The following is a 15649-nucleotide window of genomic DNA, read 5'->3' as shown; positions in this document are numbered from 1 at the left end:
CCTCATTTCTCAGCTAGCAGCTAGGAACCGTGGTCTGTTGGAGCTGCTGTAGATGTTTTGGGGTTATTTAGGTTAACAGGTCACATTGAGACACCCTATTTATTGCATCACTGTAATGCAGGGATGGCTTGCAGGACTGCAGGACTTGGCTTGGTTGGACAGTCATTACGCAGGTGAATGGCTCCATTGGCCTGACTTGGATCACAGCACAGTTAAGAAGTTGCGTAAGGATTTTTTGGGTTCTATTTTCTTGTAACAAGGTACAGTCTAAAATGGATCTCTCCAAATTACGAAACTTGCTACGAAATTTAGAGAACCCTGAGGGGAGAACAAGGCTGTATTCCTAAGACTCTTCTTGTCTTCCCTCCTGCTTGTATAGTCTTGTTCTTATTTACCTACCCTACGTACTGCATAACTGTCTCTTTCTCTTCATTTCAGCATGAATAATCTAGGCTGTTGGGTTAAATCAGTTTCTCTGTCTTTTCTCCTTTTCTAATTGAAAAATCAGTGGAGATAGATTAACCAAAAAGGCTTAATAAGAAAGGCCAATAATCCAGTAATTAGACTTGTGTAATATCTACTGCTGGTTTAGTTAGTTGTTAATCCTGGTTAAAATGAAAAGGTGCATTTATCTAAAACGGGGAAGAACTTGGGGCCCTAAAGTGGTAGAGCCAAATTGTAATGTATATTACAACTCTGTACAGGAAGATTAGTTTATTTAACTCTTGCTTTGCTTGTCTTATTTTGGTCTTTCTGTCTTTAGTGGATGCCTTCATTCTTCTTTTTATTTTACTGTTTTTTTTTTTTTTTTTTTTTTTTTCCCCCCTTGGTTATTTTTACCGTTTTAATAATAAAAAAAAATTGTTCCCCTTCTCCATGGGCCTTCTATGCTTTTGAGCGCTTTAGTTTTCTGCTGAGTAACTTTTGAGATTGCACACCACTGGAGTCAGTGGGTTTTTCTTCAGACCCAGACAGTGTCAGTTCATCTGGGTGCTAAGGTTACAGGGCTAGTCTTCCTTCACTCAATTAACTTGCTATTTATGTGGTTCTGAAGTGAGTTGTGACAGTTGCACTGTCAGACAGTTCCAGATACAGATCTTGGAGACTGGTTTCACTTTACTCCTCTACAGGAGACCTCACAGTCCCAAGCAATTCCTGCTGTGAGTTCACCTGAGTTATGCTTGGATGGAAGCTTTATCCATAAACTTAGTGTGTTCTACCAAAGCCTTGCAAAAATGAGATGTCCACGTTACGTTCTGAGAGCCACTATTGGAATTTTTTCTACTCTTCTCCCTCAGATTTAATTAATTTGTCTGTGCCTACAGCACCACATGTGCTCATCACGTGCTCGTGCCCTTCCATCCACAGGATCGGTGCTGTTCCACACGGCGAAGGATGTGGTTATTCCCTTGGATTGCAGTCAGCCTTTTTGGTATTTACACGTGCACTGTCTTACCTGATGTTGTTTATCCAAGTAGTTGATCTGTCAGGAGTTTGCCCTGCTCTTGCTGGGCACGAATGTGCCATGTTCATTTTACGTGTCACATCGTCTGTCCCTTCCCCCCCATTTTATTTAGTAGATTCACAGAATGTTTTTGAATGCTTAGACAATAAATCTCAAAATCTTCTGCCATGGCTAAGACTTATGGCCTACAGCTGGAGAAGAGAGCCCAGGCATTTTCTGCATGTGAATGTTACCGATCATCCGACCATTCCTACAGAACCCTTTGTTCAACTGTTGCAGAGATAGAAGCTTTGTTCCCCTGTACGAGTTATATGGGGTATGGGATTTAGCAGAGACATTCAGCTGTTGTTCACGTAAATGCTAAGGTTTGTCCCTAAATTAACTGGAAGAAGGAGATGCTGCTTGGACGTTCAAATAGGGAATTATAAGTAACTGGACTTGTGGGGTATGTGTATATGGATGCTGTTTCGTTTCTTTTCTCCTGCAGTCTTTTGTAACAACGTGCATTTTTAGCATTTGGGACGTACATTAGTTTTTTTGTCACTTTACAAATTCTCAGCTGAAACTAATCACAAAGTGATATATTGCTGTAAGATATTTAGAGCTAGTAATAAAATGTTAGTTAAAATGCAAAAATCATCCGCTACCTTAGTTTCTTGCCTCAAATAGGCAGGGATGAGGCACATCACATCCACTTGGCAAAACTACGGGCTTTACTGGGTGGTGCCTGTTGAAAATGGGGAGAACAGAACAGGTAGCAGGAGCTGAATGTGTGTAGGCGGGGAACGACTTCAATTCATAACCCGGAGGGAAAAGGGCTAAGGGTCACTGTGGTATTAGATTATTTTGAAGTTACTCCGTTGCAGGATGTAGTCAGGACTCACAGCACTTGAGTTGCTGCTTGTCTTCAGTTCCAGGTATCTCTACAGGGGTCCCCAGCAGAGTTGAGAGCTGAGTGCAGGCATACAGCTCCATGCCTGTGAGAGGATGCTCTGCAAAGCTCCCAATGCTCATGTTTTCTTCTGTTGTCAAAGCTCCCTCCTCCACTCCAGTTTTCTGTCTCATATTTTAAATCTTCTCTGTGCAGCTGGGGCTGTAGAGGAGTAATGAGGGGAGGCCTAATGGACCTGAGCCCTATGGGGGTAGGAGACAAAAATAAATCAGCTTGAAACTGAGCTCTGAAGAGACTGAAGGGAGCAGGCTTAACTCGCATGCACAAAGGATTGGTTCAGTTCCTTGTCACTCAGTGTCCTGTGATTATTTTTAATTTTTCATTCTGCAGTGAAGTTTGCTCAAGCCGTTTGTTTGTTCCTTTCTTGTTAATGCGGCAGTTCCCTGCCTTCAGTTTTGGCAGCATAGCTGATTGTTGGGTTCGGTTGTAAATTCTGTCAGAGATACGACCCGAATTAAGTGTTAAAGAGAAATGGGTTACTTCATTCCGCTGGTTTAAGTGGCAGCCTTACAGCTGGTTGGGTTAGCAGCTGTGGGGGTGGTGGAAGGAGAAATTAATGAGGGAGTGGTGAACCTCCTCAACTGGTTTTGCCACAAGTGAAAATGTATGACAAACTTCCACAGGCTTGCAGAGGTGGGGCAAGACTGTGTTAACAGTTTCCCTCGTCTCTGTGCTAGATACATCATCTCAGCTCACTGGCCTTAAGCTGCCAGCTCATGGCTTTGGGGTTCGAACAGACTATTGCGTGGGCACTGTCACTATACACCAGGCTGAGAATCTGATCTGGTGTGTGGGGAATTCATTACAGTTAACCTGCTGTTACCGAGTGTCTCTCAGCTGCTTGCATTTAGTGTTTGGAGAGCTAGAGTGTTAAGATACAGCCTGGACATGTAAGGTGTTGCTTAAAATGAGCTGATAGTTCATTTCAGCTGCAAGAGAGTCCTGACTTGGATAAAATAAAAGTCTTGACTTGAAAAAGTAATGGTACAGTGCTCTGACTCTGCAGGCAGTGAGAAAATGGTTTAGAAGGTTTCAAACGCTTTGATCTCTAAATTTCACTGCAGACTTAATACTGCCTTGTAATAAGTTGGTCATCGTTTTAGCAGGTCAGTGTGAGGGGAAGATGAGCGAAACAAGAGACAAAAAGCAGGAATCCTGAAGATTCTCTTTTTCTCCTGTGCATATGTCTATACCAATGTATTCAGCAAAAATAATTCACAAACTTTTCTATTCTACCCTTTATGAAAGCCTCCTTGTTGCTAATACCAGTTCTGTTATAGGTTAAGGGGAATAGGTACTCCTGAAGATACTCTTCATCTGTGTGAGGTTTCAGGAATGGAATTTCTCTTTCCTCCAGTAAGTTGGGGCAGTCTGTTTCAGAGGCACATAGAGCATCGTAGGTTCCCTCACCTGGTGACTTGCCAGTTGGCTGATAATGGAGAATTGTGCTGCTCAGGGAGCACAGAGTAGATCTGTACTGATGCCCGATGTCACTCTCCATTTGAAGGGTACAGTATGAAGTTTGCATCTGAAGAGCTGACTGTTACTCAGTTTCTTACAAACTTGCTAGATTGGTGTGCTTTGAGTTGTCTCTAATTTGAGAATACGTGAAAGCTGTAATGATGTCTGTCGGTAGCTTCTTGTGTAGCAATGTTCCTTTGCACATCGTTTAGACCAGTTGAATGTGTATCAAACCTGTGCCACTTCTGTCATCTCTGAACTGATTTGGAATTGATTCATCCTACTCTGGGACACTTGGAGATAAACTGGATATTAGGAAGTTGAGAGAAGCAGCTGTAGCAGGAAGATCGTGCTGATGTCATCCTGGTATGTGTCAGAAGAGGATGTCAAGCTGCATGTTGCAAGACGTGCAGTCTTTGGGAATTTCAGGGATGAGTCAACTTTTGACCTCCTTTTCATGAAACAGAAAGCAAAATTGTTTTTGTTTTGTCAGAATGAGTGAGAGTCAGCAGGGACTGTGAAGCCAGCTGTAGTTTGTGCGCTTGTACTAATTATATCCATGGCACAGCTTTGTGATTGACCATCTTGGTGAATAGAGAGATCCCAGGAGAAAGCAGTACAGTAGGGAGTCTTTGGACTGGGCCCAAGTTCTTATCGAGGGAGCCTACCCCATGCTGTTCTTGGAGACTTGTCTCCAGAATGCCAGGGTGTGGAATCCAGGAATTAAAACTTGGAAGTAGAGCCATGAATAACTTAAACACATTGGGGTTTTAAGATCTGAAGGAGAAGGCTTTGTGACAGACTAATAATAATACTCAAGTAAGGGTTAAGGGAAAATTACCCATTCGCTTTTAAAGAATGGTTACTTTTTTAATGACACCTAACGGATTTGATTTGTGTGGTTTCTTTTGTAATGCTTCTATGATCATTCCATTTTTTTATTTTATTTTTGCTTTTTTTCCTAGAGATGTGAATTATGCCCTCATAAGGATGGTGCTTTAAAGAGAACAGATAATGGGGGTAAGTTTTATTCTTATTTTTTTTTGTGAACTCTTATTTTATGTGAGGGAAATAAGACTGTGCAAAGAATACATAGGGATCCTAACAACAAATGAAAATGAGCAACTGGTTTATCACACTGGCTAGTTTGGAAAGAGAGAACTATTTTACAGTAACCTTTAGTTGTCCAGTTTCAGGATGACTCTTTGAGAGCATGGTTCATTATGCTTAATTTTACTTTTAGATAGAAGTTACACAAAGAGAAACTGCATTTTAACACAAGATTTTATGGGGGAAATGGGTAAATTTTGTGGATTTAGTTGGAGTTTTAACACTTACAGAAGCTGTTGAAAGTGCATTGTTCACGGGGGAAAGTGGATTTTTGTCTAGTCCTGACTGAATGCACCACTGCATTTTCAAAGGATAGCTGTTTCATGCTTGGTTTACCAATAGTTTCTATAACAGAGGACTTAGAGCTGAAAAATCTTTCTAATTGTATCATTCAGCTTATCATTTCTGCATCTGCTGAATAGAACTGCTGAAATAAGTCTCTGCTGAATATTCAGGCTTGGTTATATTTTTGCTAATAGCTGGGTGGCGTAAATGAAATCTTCCAGTTAAGTTTCCAGTCACTTTGGGAATGCCCTCTTCTGTCTTTGAGATGCTTCTAAATTGTTATGCATCACCACTTTATAAATAATCTAGTCATTTTGATACTGAGGTCTTTCTCATGTGAGAGGAGAAGGGATGATCAGGATTCTGGATTTCATTTGGACAGGCTGCGTTAATTGTGTTCTGGAGATTTTATGCTGCATACGTGTATTCTACCTAATTTTACCTTCAGTTCAGTGTGGATGCAGTTGAATTGCATGGCCACGGAGCCTGCATACGTTTGGGCTGGTCTACCTACCCTTTCCCTTTGCTGTGCTTTGACTGTAACATACGGTAGTATATGTTCTAGTATTCAGCCTTCTAGTGTCTCCTTATCTAGAACATACTAGTGAACTTAATGTCATTTGTGAGTGTTGGGAGGTTGTATTAGTCTGGGTGTCAGTGAAAGTAAAAACTACCAGCCTATACTTTAGCCTCAGAACTGTTCTTCGTCTCTCAGACGAGTTGATACCTGGCAGTGTGGAATTAATTTATTCAGAAAAGGCAACTGAAGTGTTTCCTGGCTTTATACTTAAAGTAGTGTTTGGGAACGTCCTGCTATTCTGTATGTTTTTTTTTTTTTTCTTTTCAAAAAAGTCTTGAGAGCATATTTTGACAGTGTGCATCAAATATCCGAGCATCCTATTGATTCCGTCTTGCAGCTATGTTCTTTGTAATGATGAATTTGTCTGAAAGTGAATGACTATATCACTGAAATTATTTAAATAGCAAAGATGTTACATTGTACAAAGAGCATTGTCCCTACTCTAATTTTCATGGCCAGCTGTTTTCATCAGTGCAAAGTTCATAGCAGAGAAATCTTGAGAATTTACGTTTTACTTTTTGGAAACAACCCTTCCTTAGTAATAGATGGCGTTGAATGCAGCAAATCCTACTTTATGGACCAAATGTCCTTTAAGTAACAGCTTTACAGAATGATGTGACCCTTGGAAAAGATGAACTCTGACCAGTGTTGTATTTCAGAAACCTACACTGTTAATCTGAAGCTTTCCCTTGGAAGTGTTGCCTCATAAAAGATTGTGCCAAAACAGTTAAAGACTTAAGGTAATACTGTAGAAGGTCGTATCATGGACTTGTCAGGTTAAAATTATTTTTACAGTAGGTTAATACTCGATTTTTTTTTTATGCTGTTGGCCAGCATTGGACGGACAACCAATGCAGGTTTTGATTTGGATATGCAGGTAACTCCTACATGGTCTGCCGCTCTTTAAATTGTTCTTTAAATTTGCTTTTTTAGGTTTGATTTTTCTGTTCAGAGACATCTCCTATTCCTTAGTTATGCTTATTGGTACAGTTGCCAAGGAGGTAATGTTGGGTTTTCGAGTGTCACGGTAATTAAGGAATTAGAGTTTTCAGTGATAGGATAAATGCAGCACTCTTGGAGCAGCTCTGTCACACATCTACAGAACTTAAAAGTGTCAGCATGGGGTATAAAAAGAAGGGGATCCCGTTACGGAGGCCTAACAGCCCGCTCTCTTTATCAGTATGAACCAAATTCTTGGGAAAGTTCTTGTATGCTTTCTCAGAATAAATTACCAGCCTACAGGTACGTATGTTTTGGTGCTTTTAGACTCGGTGACAGTGGTTTTGCGTTTCAGTAGGACAAAAGCCTATCACACAGTTTAATTTGTACAAAGTTTTAGTGTCTGTAAGGCTGGTTGCATGGGAAGACATTTCACAGCTGATCTGTACAATCTGTAGAAGTTTTATACGAGTTTGTTCTCAGTCCGTTAAATCACACTTTTATTTGATACCACTTGGCAGTTGCTAAGTTAAAGGAAATGACAAAGACTAGTTACTTTATGTTCACCTTTTCAATACTACTTGTGGTTTTATAGACCTTTGTCATGTTCTGCTTCAGTCTCCTTTTCAAGACGGAGGGCCCCAGACTGATGGGGCATTCCTTGTATGAAGCGTGTTTGTCCTCATTCTGCTTCTCAGTGTCTCTTCCAAATGATACGTAATCTTTACCAGAGCTGAATATGAAATTGTAGAGAAGCAAATCTGTATCTCTCTAGGCTGCAAAATGATTACAGTATGATTTACTGGTCCCTAACATAGAGTGCTCATGTCAATGTTTCAACAGGTCAACACTTTTTGGTAGATTTTTTTCTCATTAATTAATAATATTCATTATATTTTATAATATGTATACAATAGAATATATGATATATAATAATATTTATACAATAAATCTATATAATATATATAAAATAAATATTTTCACTGGCCTAAAGATTCACACTGCCTAGAAACTGGGACAGATCCTGAAATTGGAACAAAAATAGTAATTTCAACAAGGCTTTTTCCTGAAGACTGTTCTTAAAATTGAGTACTCTTTCTTGCATCCCCTCTGAAAACAAAACACAAACAACTTACATTTTTGAGGTGTTAACTGTTTTTACAGCTATTGTTAACTCTTGACTATTTGGGTTATTGAGGTGGAGTGGGATAGGGGAATTTTGGTTATCCTAGGTAATTGTAACTGTATTAGCTAAGTGGTTCATTTAGTGTTAGGAAGTGTTCATTTAGTCAGTGTCACAGGTTCATCCTGATGGTTCTGCACCAAGGTGCTGGTGTGCCTGGTTCTGGAAGGACCAAAGAGTTGATCTGAAGTGGATCCAAGTGGATCTAGCATTTTTTGTTGATGATGAATTTTTTTTGGTATGATGAGGACTGCACAGATGCCTGCCTGTTCTTGGCTTGGTGATGGTGGCTGGGCTTGCTTGCAGTGGGCCTAAAGGGAGAATTCAGTTTGGCTTTGAGCAGAATATGTCTTAAGCTGCTTCCTTGTCCCTCCAGGGCTTTCCATTGTCAGAGACCTCTGCTATCGCAGAACAGAAGCAACCAGATCTTAGCAGCATGTTTTTGTTTAGTCTCATCACACCTTGTGAAATGGTCATTCTGCTTTGGCACTTGTACAGCTCTTGGAAACAATACAACTACATTTAGCAGAGTGCAGCCTGCTCTAATATCCACGATACATTTTATTTGCCAACAGATTATCTATGTTGAAGATTATTAAGAGTTGACTGTATTTAGCTGCGAATTTGATTTAATTCATTTGTTAATAGTATTGAGACACTGCATGATTGTGATGAGGGTGATTGTCAGAAACTGTAGAAATGTGCATAAATAATACATTTTAATGTTTTGGCTGCTTATTATCTGCAGTCTTTGGGGAAAAAACCTCTGTGGACCTTGTGGAACCAGGTTTTACATAACATTAGAGCTCTTTCAGTGTTCATCAACTGCAGTTCTAGAAATTCTGCATTTTATTGTATTATTTCTACTGGAAATAAAAAGTGGGATTGAGATGAAAAAAAAGCTTTGGGCTTTGAAGATACTTATTAACAATTGCTTGCTAAATTGGGTATTCATGTCCACTTAGGGGTGTCACAGTGGTTAAGATACATGACTGATTCTAAAAGGTTTTGGAAACAAGGAAAAACAGGCATATAATTCTGAGTTGAGTATTGATTACTGTCTCATGTGTAAGAAGGCTATCTGAAAGAGTAATTAAAATATTTTTAGCAGTATCTATACTTCGTGTGTGGATTAGTAATTCAACACATTTTTTAGAAAAACAGAAAAGCAACAAGTGAGAGTTTTTTTTTTTTTTTTTAAGATGTGAGAACTGGCTCTTCGCCAGTCTTGGTTGTTTTTGATACAGTGATGTTTTCTTAACTGGTGCAGTAATTTCTTCTGATTTTGACACTCAGGAGGAAATAAAATAACGATCAGCTAAACTGAGTATAGTCTTTTTGAATCCTAATTCTTTCATCCTGTGAAAATATTGAGTGTGCAGTCTGGCTTTTTTTATTATTTTTAAGCAAATTGTTCATTTGGATATGTTGTTGCACCTCCCATTGAAATAGTTTTCTTACAGTAATCTTTAGCCACATTTTTCTTTAAGCCTAAAAGGCTTCATTTTGGCGTACAAGTTGTTACTTTGAAATCTGATGCCGCTGGATGATGATCAGGAATGCTGTGTAACAGCATTCTTTGTGTCGACTTTTCACCAAGGCTTCTTTCATGCAGCTGCTTGGGAAAAGGCCAGCTAACAATGCCGCGGTTTTATGTCATCCTTCGGGCCCTCTTCCCATCCCCTGGGTCAGCGAAGGGAACTCCTAAGTCTATAAAAACATCACATGCTAGCTTTTCTTACTCATATTATTGGTGTCAGCAGCTCTCACTGTCAGGTTTTATGGTCTGATGTTTTCCTGGCATTAATGTCTAAGAACGTGGATGGCATAATGGTATATGTGCATATTTAGGCATTTGCATTTTGCAAGAAGTGCTTATCTAAAAAAGTCCAGGCCTTTTGTGCAGATTCACAGGACTTTGTGTATGTATTTTTTACTAAGAAAGGCAGGGAAAGCAGATAAATAAGTAAAAATATTTTACCAACCTAAATGTACATATCACCATATCATCTGTATTATATATTTACTATTTATTTTGCTAGTAAATATAACGTAGGAAACTACCTTAGCAATGAGGAAAAATATTTAGAGCAAGCTTTAGATAAATGTTTATGACATTTCATCCTTTTATTGTATAAAATGACTCCTTCAGGGAGTGGGAAGAGACTCACTTAGCATACAGGATAAAAGAGACTGCTGTAGCATACAGGATAAAATTATTAAAGGTATCAGCTTACTTAGCAGACCAGTGGAATGTAAGCTGTAGCTGTTTTGAAACTCAACTACTTATTGTTCTTCCAAATGAAGACCCAAAGAGGATTTTTCATATGTACTAATTATTTTGTTGGGGAGAAGTATTGATAAATGCAGATTTTAGTGTATTTCTATGGAGTGGAGTCTTTTCTTTGCAGATAAACTTTGTTTTAACAGCAGTTGTCCATTCTGTGTACCGATGGCCATCAGCCACAGTGGTGAGATGCCTAGCAGTTGGTGTGAGCATCCTCTTTTTATCCATCTTTTAAAAAGGTAGATCAAATAATATAGTGAATAATACTGTGTTATCTATAACAATCTCTAAAGCTGCTTGCTAGGTTAAGGAAACTACAGTATCTAAAGCAGATGAGTCTCTTCTGCAAGTTTTATCATCTTGACAGGAAAAGGAAGATCAGGGTCAAACCCAAAGCATATGGAATGCCTTACTGAGGAGACATGTAATAAAAGGTCTAAAATAGTCTTACCCTCTGGCAAATGGGGACAGTATTGCTCTTAAGTACATCTCTGTTGGCTTCACCTTTCAGAATGGGACAGAGCAGAGTCTTGGGGTCAGTCAGCAGATCTGCCTGTGGTGAAGACTGTGGGTGCAGTTTCCTGTAACCTAGGCCAGCCGTCAGCCTCTGCTGTGCTTTTCCCCTGACTGCCTGGTTTTTCACCTGTGGTTTTGCTTATGGTAATCAGCCTCAGCATCTCTTGCATCAACTTGCTGATCTGACTGGAAGGTAAACTTCAGTTTTCCCCCAGGTTTAGTAACGAGACGAATACAGTTTTATCTGCCCTGGTATATGGCAGCTGTCTACTTCAGGGAAAGTGAAGGGTAAGGTGGGACCTTGCCTTTTGGTGGCAGCTCACAGTTTAAATGGTTTGAGGCGTATCCTTAAAATACCTCCCGGAGTGACTCTAGTAAGAAACTGATGTTTCAACAAAGGAAGGTTTTCGTTTTCCCATGTGAGAAATATAAGCTGTCTTGGTTTAGGTGTGAGCTAACCATTTCAAACAAATTTGTAACTATTACAAACAAAATAAAATTTCCTTAGTGAGATATAATGGATTCACCGGGAACTGGCACAGAATGCATAAACAAATCTTACTTTGGAGTTGGTGCAGGCTTAGGAAATGGCCATGACATCCCTGAGCTCGGTTTTGGGACCAGACTGGCACTGCAGCTGGACCTACATGTGACTTTGGGGTTCTGGCCTCCAGTCTGCTACTGCTTTGCTGTACAGCTTCAACATGGGTTGTGGGATGTGGCCCTAGGATAGTGCCTACTCTGTGTGTGTTGGTTCACCACCTTCTTTATGCTTGGATGGTGGGATGGATTATTACTGTAAAAGTCTGTTTCTGTTACTTTATTGTGATCTAACTAGCATAAACACAAGGCTTCAAAACTTGTAGTGGAAGGTGACTGAATTTCTTTGCGGTGAAAGTGCTTGTGAATCAAGCTTTGAACAGTTAAACAGTAATTGTAAAGGCAAAAGAATAGATGGATAATGCACTGTATGCCATTTTTCTTCTTGGGGTTTCTTTGTTAATTTTAGATTACTTTGTGAAAGTTTGCTTCTAGAGTTCTCTGTTTGCAACAGTCTTTTATTTGCTGGTGGTAAAATTAAGAGTTACCTATTCTCTTGTCACTGAGATAACACGCCAACCATTTTTATTTAGGATTCTGGAGCCTGAAATTTGTCACTCTGAATGATAAGGAATATTGAATATTCAAATTATATTTAAGTGTGTAGTGGTAGAAGGATTCATTGAGATAAAGACTGGCAAGACACCTGAAATCAAAGTTTCTGTGAAAGATATGTAAAATGCAAATAGTTCCTGTGCTGGTAATTAAACATTTGGCATGCCAGAACAAAACCTAAAATTGGCAAAACTCAGTAGGTTGGCTTCCTGCAGAATAAAGTCAAGATATATATATATATATATATATATTTATATATATATATAAAACTACCAACAAAAAAAAAAACACTCAAGTGGAAAGCTGGAAGTTTTCATAAGACATACGTGAACTTTGAAGGCGTTTTGGCATGCATTTCCAATTTTGGTACTGGAGATAACTGTTTTCTGTATTATTGTTATTGAAGTAGATCTTGGGGTTGTTTTATATGTGGTTTTGCTGTTGTTTTAACGTTGGTTGAAGTTGTTCCTTGAGATCTCTTTAAAGGAAAGTGTTTTAGCTACACTTGTGCAATGTTATCTTAGAAAGCAAAGTGGATTTTCTTTTTGAAAGGCAAGGAGCACTGGACTAGAAAGTGCAATTGAAATAAATATACTGAGTTTTAAACTAGCTGTCACCAGTAGGTTGTCTCTAATAAGCAATAGCCCAAAACTGTTGATACTTTAATATTTCTGGATGGGGGCATTGGTTGTTGTAGAACAGTGGGATGGCTTAAAGGAGAAGAGGCAGTAAATCTGCTAGCCCGTAGCATCCTTCTCTGAGTATTTTTCTTCAGCAGTTTTAGAGAAAGCAGTTCTGATGCGAATGCACAGAAACAAGCAGACTCGGGTGCTGATTTGAATCCTGGGAACAACTTTCTTAATTTCTTGGTTTTAAGTTAAATTATATTAAAATAAGACGTTTTATGGGTGTTATCATCTGGTACAAATATTATTACTGAGAAAGTACGTATATAAAATGGCCACCTTCTCTAAGACTGAGAGGCAGTAAGTTACATAAGGGAAAAGACATACTGAGTTCATAAAGCTTTAAGAATATTTTACACGATGCTAATACATGCAGTTGCAAAAAAGTTTGTCCTTCCTCCCCTTTGCAGTTAAAGCTCTCCTGAAAGGAAGATGAAAGCAAAAGTAAATAGAGCATAAGCAATCCTATAATAAGAGTAAGACTTTGTTAGCAATTACTGTAAATTGAGATATAGAAAATCTCTAAGAAAAATTAAAAGGAATGAAAAATAAAACTGGCCAGTTGTTTGTATGCAAGATAGGCACTCCCAGAGCTGCAACCAAAGAAGCTTATTGATTTAATTAAGAAAGGGTGAGGTCTATATAGATGACTTTAAAAGACTTGCTGTAAGTTTTATAATAACAAAAATTATCTGAAAAATTGAGTTAGGCCCTGGCTGAGGTTGGGGAACAATTAGACATCAGAGTATCCTATCCTGTTTGGGGTGAAGGGGAATGGTAATAAAATTATTTCAGATTCAACACTAACTGGTGACGATGCTTTAAATGTTACTGAAGGTGTAGAATGGTGATACTAGAGACTATTTAAAAAATCTTAAAACATGGGTATGCAATAATATTTTTCATACTTTAAATATTGGGAAAGGGCTGGATTTAATTATGTTGGGGAGGGAAGATTTATAGTTGCTGATGAAGTTGATAGCTTCCCCCAAAACAATGTAGTAAGTTATTTGAATGGGAAATTTATGTTTACAGTATAATATTTATAGCTTAGATGAAGTGAATTGAAAAATGTGAGTTTAATGGAGTTGTAAGTATTATAAATCCAGATATAAAGTGTGGGCTTGCTTCCCTTACTGGGTGGGGCGGGTGTCTCTTTAAAATGTTTCATAATCCACTTCATTAGAACATTCATTATGCAGGCAAAGCATCCCTGTCATCCGGTATGAAATGACAGACAAACTCAGCTGTGTACAGGGCAAGAGGTTCTCTGTTGTGTTGGGATCCTGAGTGCAGGGCTCTGTCTGAGAGGAGCTGCCTAAAGAAGGACAAAGCAGCTTCTCTTGGCCAAGCAGCAGAATGATGGAATTACCTGCCAAGGAAGAGGAAGGAGGAAAGTATGGGTTCTGGCTTCTCAGCCAGGGGAGGTTGATCTTGCCAAGGAAAATGTCCTGTTATGCTGAATAATGCCTTGGGTGTGTGTGTGTGGTTTAATCCTGCTTCCTAAACCTGGGCTAATGTGTTGTGAGGAACATAAGGTAGCTAGAGGTAAACTGCATGTGAAGGATTGTGTGTAGCCTTATGGCTGTGTAGCCTTGAGATGTTTTCCTGGGGAGGGTAGTCCTGGATTTCTGGTTTCTGCTTTCTCTCCTATGTATGCATGTTTGCAGAGTTTTGAATGCAAAAGGCATAAGGAGGAGATAGAGCAGGAAGCAAAATCATGGGCATTTGCTCTCATTCCTGGGAGGACTGGGGAGGCATTTTCTCACTGTGTTGTTTAGTCAAGAGCCCTCTTGGTTGCAGAAACCACTACAAATGAAGTCTGTCTGAATGCTAGTCACTCATTCTTCCATCAGTGAGACAGAGGAGAACTGTCACACTGGCCTTGTTGGCTGTTGTGTCCTTGTTTCCATGCACTACTTGCTGATTGTAGCACGAGTGAGTAGTCTTTTGATGTTTAGGGAAAAGATGATGGTGGTTTGCTTCCTTTTTGGATGTCCTCCACTACTGTCTGGTCCTTGTATGGTGAAACAACATTTTGACCTCCCTTAATCCCATGAATTTTGTGGAGGAGTCTACAGACTTTGTGGAGTTCTCCAAGGATGGAGATTGCTCGGCCTCCTCAGGCAGCCAGTCCGTAACTGCACTTGTTATGCAGGAATTTCTTCCTTATGCTTTTTTCAGGGAAAGCTGCTGAACACGTCTCGTATGGCTCACCCAGGTGAGCTGCAGGTTGCTTTCTCGTACTTTAATTTTTCTTCAGCAGGGAAGCTTCGGACAAAGTAACGTTGAAGGGGGGAGCTGGTGCCTGGAGTAGGCTTCCTTTATCACAGGGGCATTGGAGGCTGGTAGAGTAGCGAGAGCACAGCAATTTTTCCCATGGTGTAAATTTACATTGGGCAGTTTGTGACTTTCTAGATCATGTGGGATCTAGAGAACATTCTGGAAACAAGTGGAGAAGGTCCCTTGTGCTAATTTCCTTGAGCACTTCTGAACCCCTTGTTCAAAAAGCTCGTTCTGCTGTTGTGCTTCATTTCATTATATACATCCCAGTTTTGTTCTGGTGAAGGATGAACGTGTGCTCTTGCCCACAGCTGTCCTGGGTATATAACACACACTCTTTGAAATCAGAATGCATAGATCTTGTACGTTTTGGGACATAGTGTTATTTTTTTTATAGTGACGGAGTGGTGTTCACTTAAAGTTACTTTTGAAACTGGTTTCCTGTAGTGAAAGTTCTTCACTTGTGGCTTAAAATATGTAAAGCTCAGCTGGCTTAGTAAGTGATCTTTCATGATTATGGTATATTTTTTGTATTTATCTTTTCAATTTTAAGTCACTGTAGCTGGAGAACAGTTTTAATTACGTTTAATGTAAAAGCTTTTGCCATTCATTTGTGGTGATCTTCAACTAAGTGAAGAATAGTCTTTCAAAATTTTTATCTGTCGCTTTTCTATGGGTTTAATGGCCTCATTAGATGAATGGTGTTTATATCTCAGTTACTGAGTGGAGAAATAAAGATAAATATTC

At 39.3% G+C, this 15649-nt stretch overlaps 1 protein-coding gene across 8 annotated transcripts in view; it reads left to right on the top strand.

The window, feature by feature from the left end:
- MLLT10 (MLLT10 histone lysine methyltransferase DOT1L cofactor) overlaps positions 1 to 15649 on the top strand; it is a 122451-nt gene that overhangs the window by 19122 nt on the left and 87680 nt on the right. For 7 of the 8 annotated variants that reach the window (XM_035317296.1, XM_035317302.1, XM_035317299.1 and 4 more), the window contains one exon: positions 4844 to 4898. The exons of the other annotated variant lie outside the window; for it this stretch is intronic. In XM_035317296.1, coding sequence (XP_035173187.1) covers positions 4844 to 4898 — 55 coding nt within the window. The remainder of the gene's footprint in view (positions 1 to 4843; positions 4899 to 15649) is intronic. 8 annotated transcript variants of the gene reach the window in all.

Source organism: Oxyura jamaicensis, chromosome 2 (genome assembly GCF_011077185.1).
Source record: "Oxyura jamaicensis isolate SHBP4307 breed ruddy duck chromosome 2, BPBGC_Ojam_1.0, whole genome shotgun sequence".
Classification (NCBI taxonomy): Eukaryota; Metazoa; Chordata; class Aves; order Anseriformes; family Anatidae; genus Oxyura; species Oxyura jamaicensis.
This window is presented reverse-complemented; position numbering and strand designations above follow the sequence as displayed.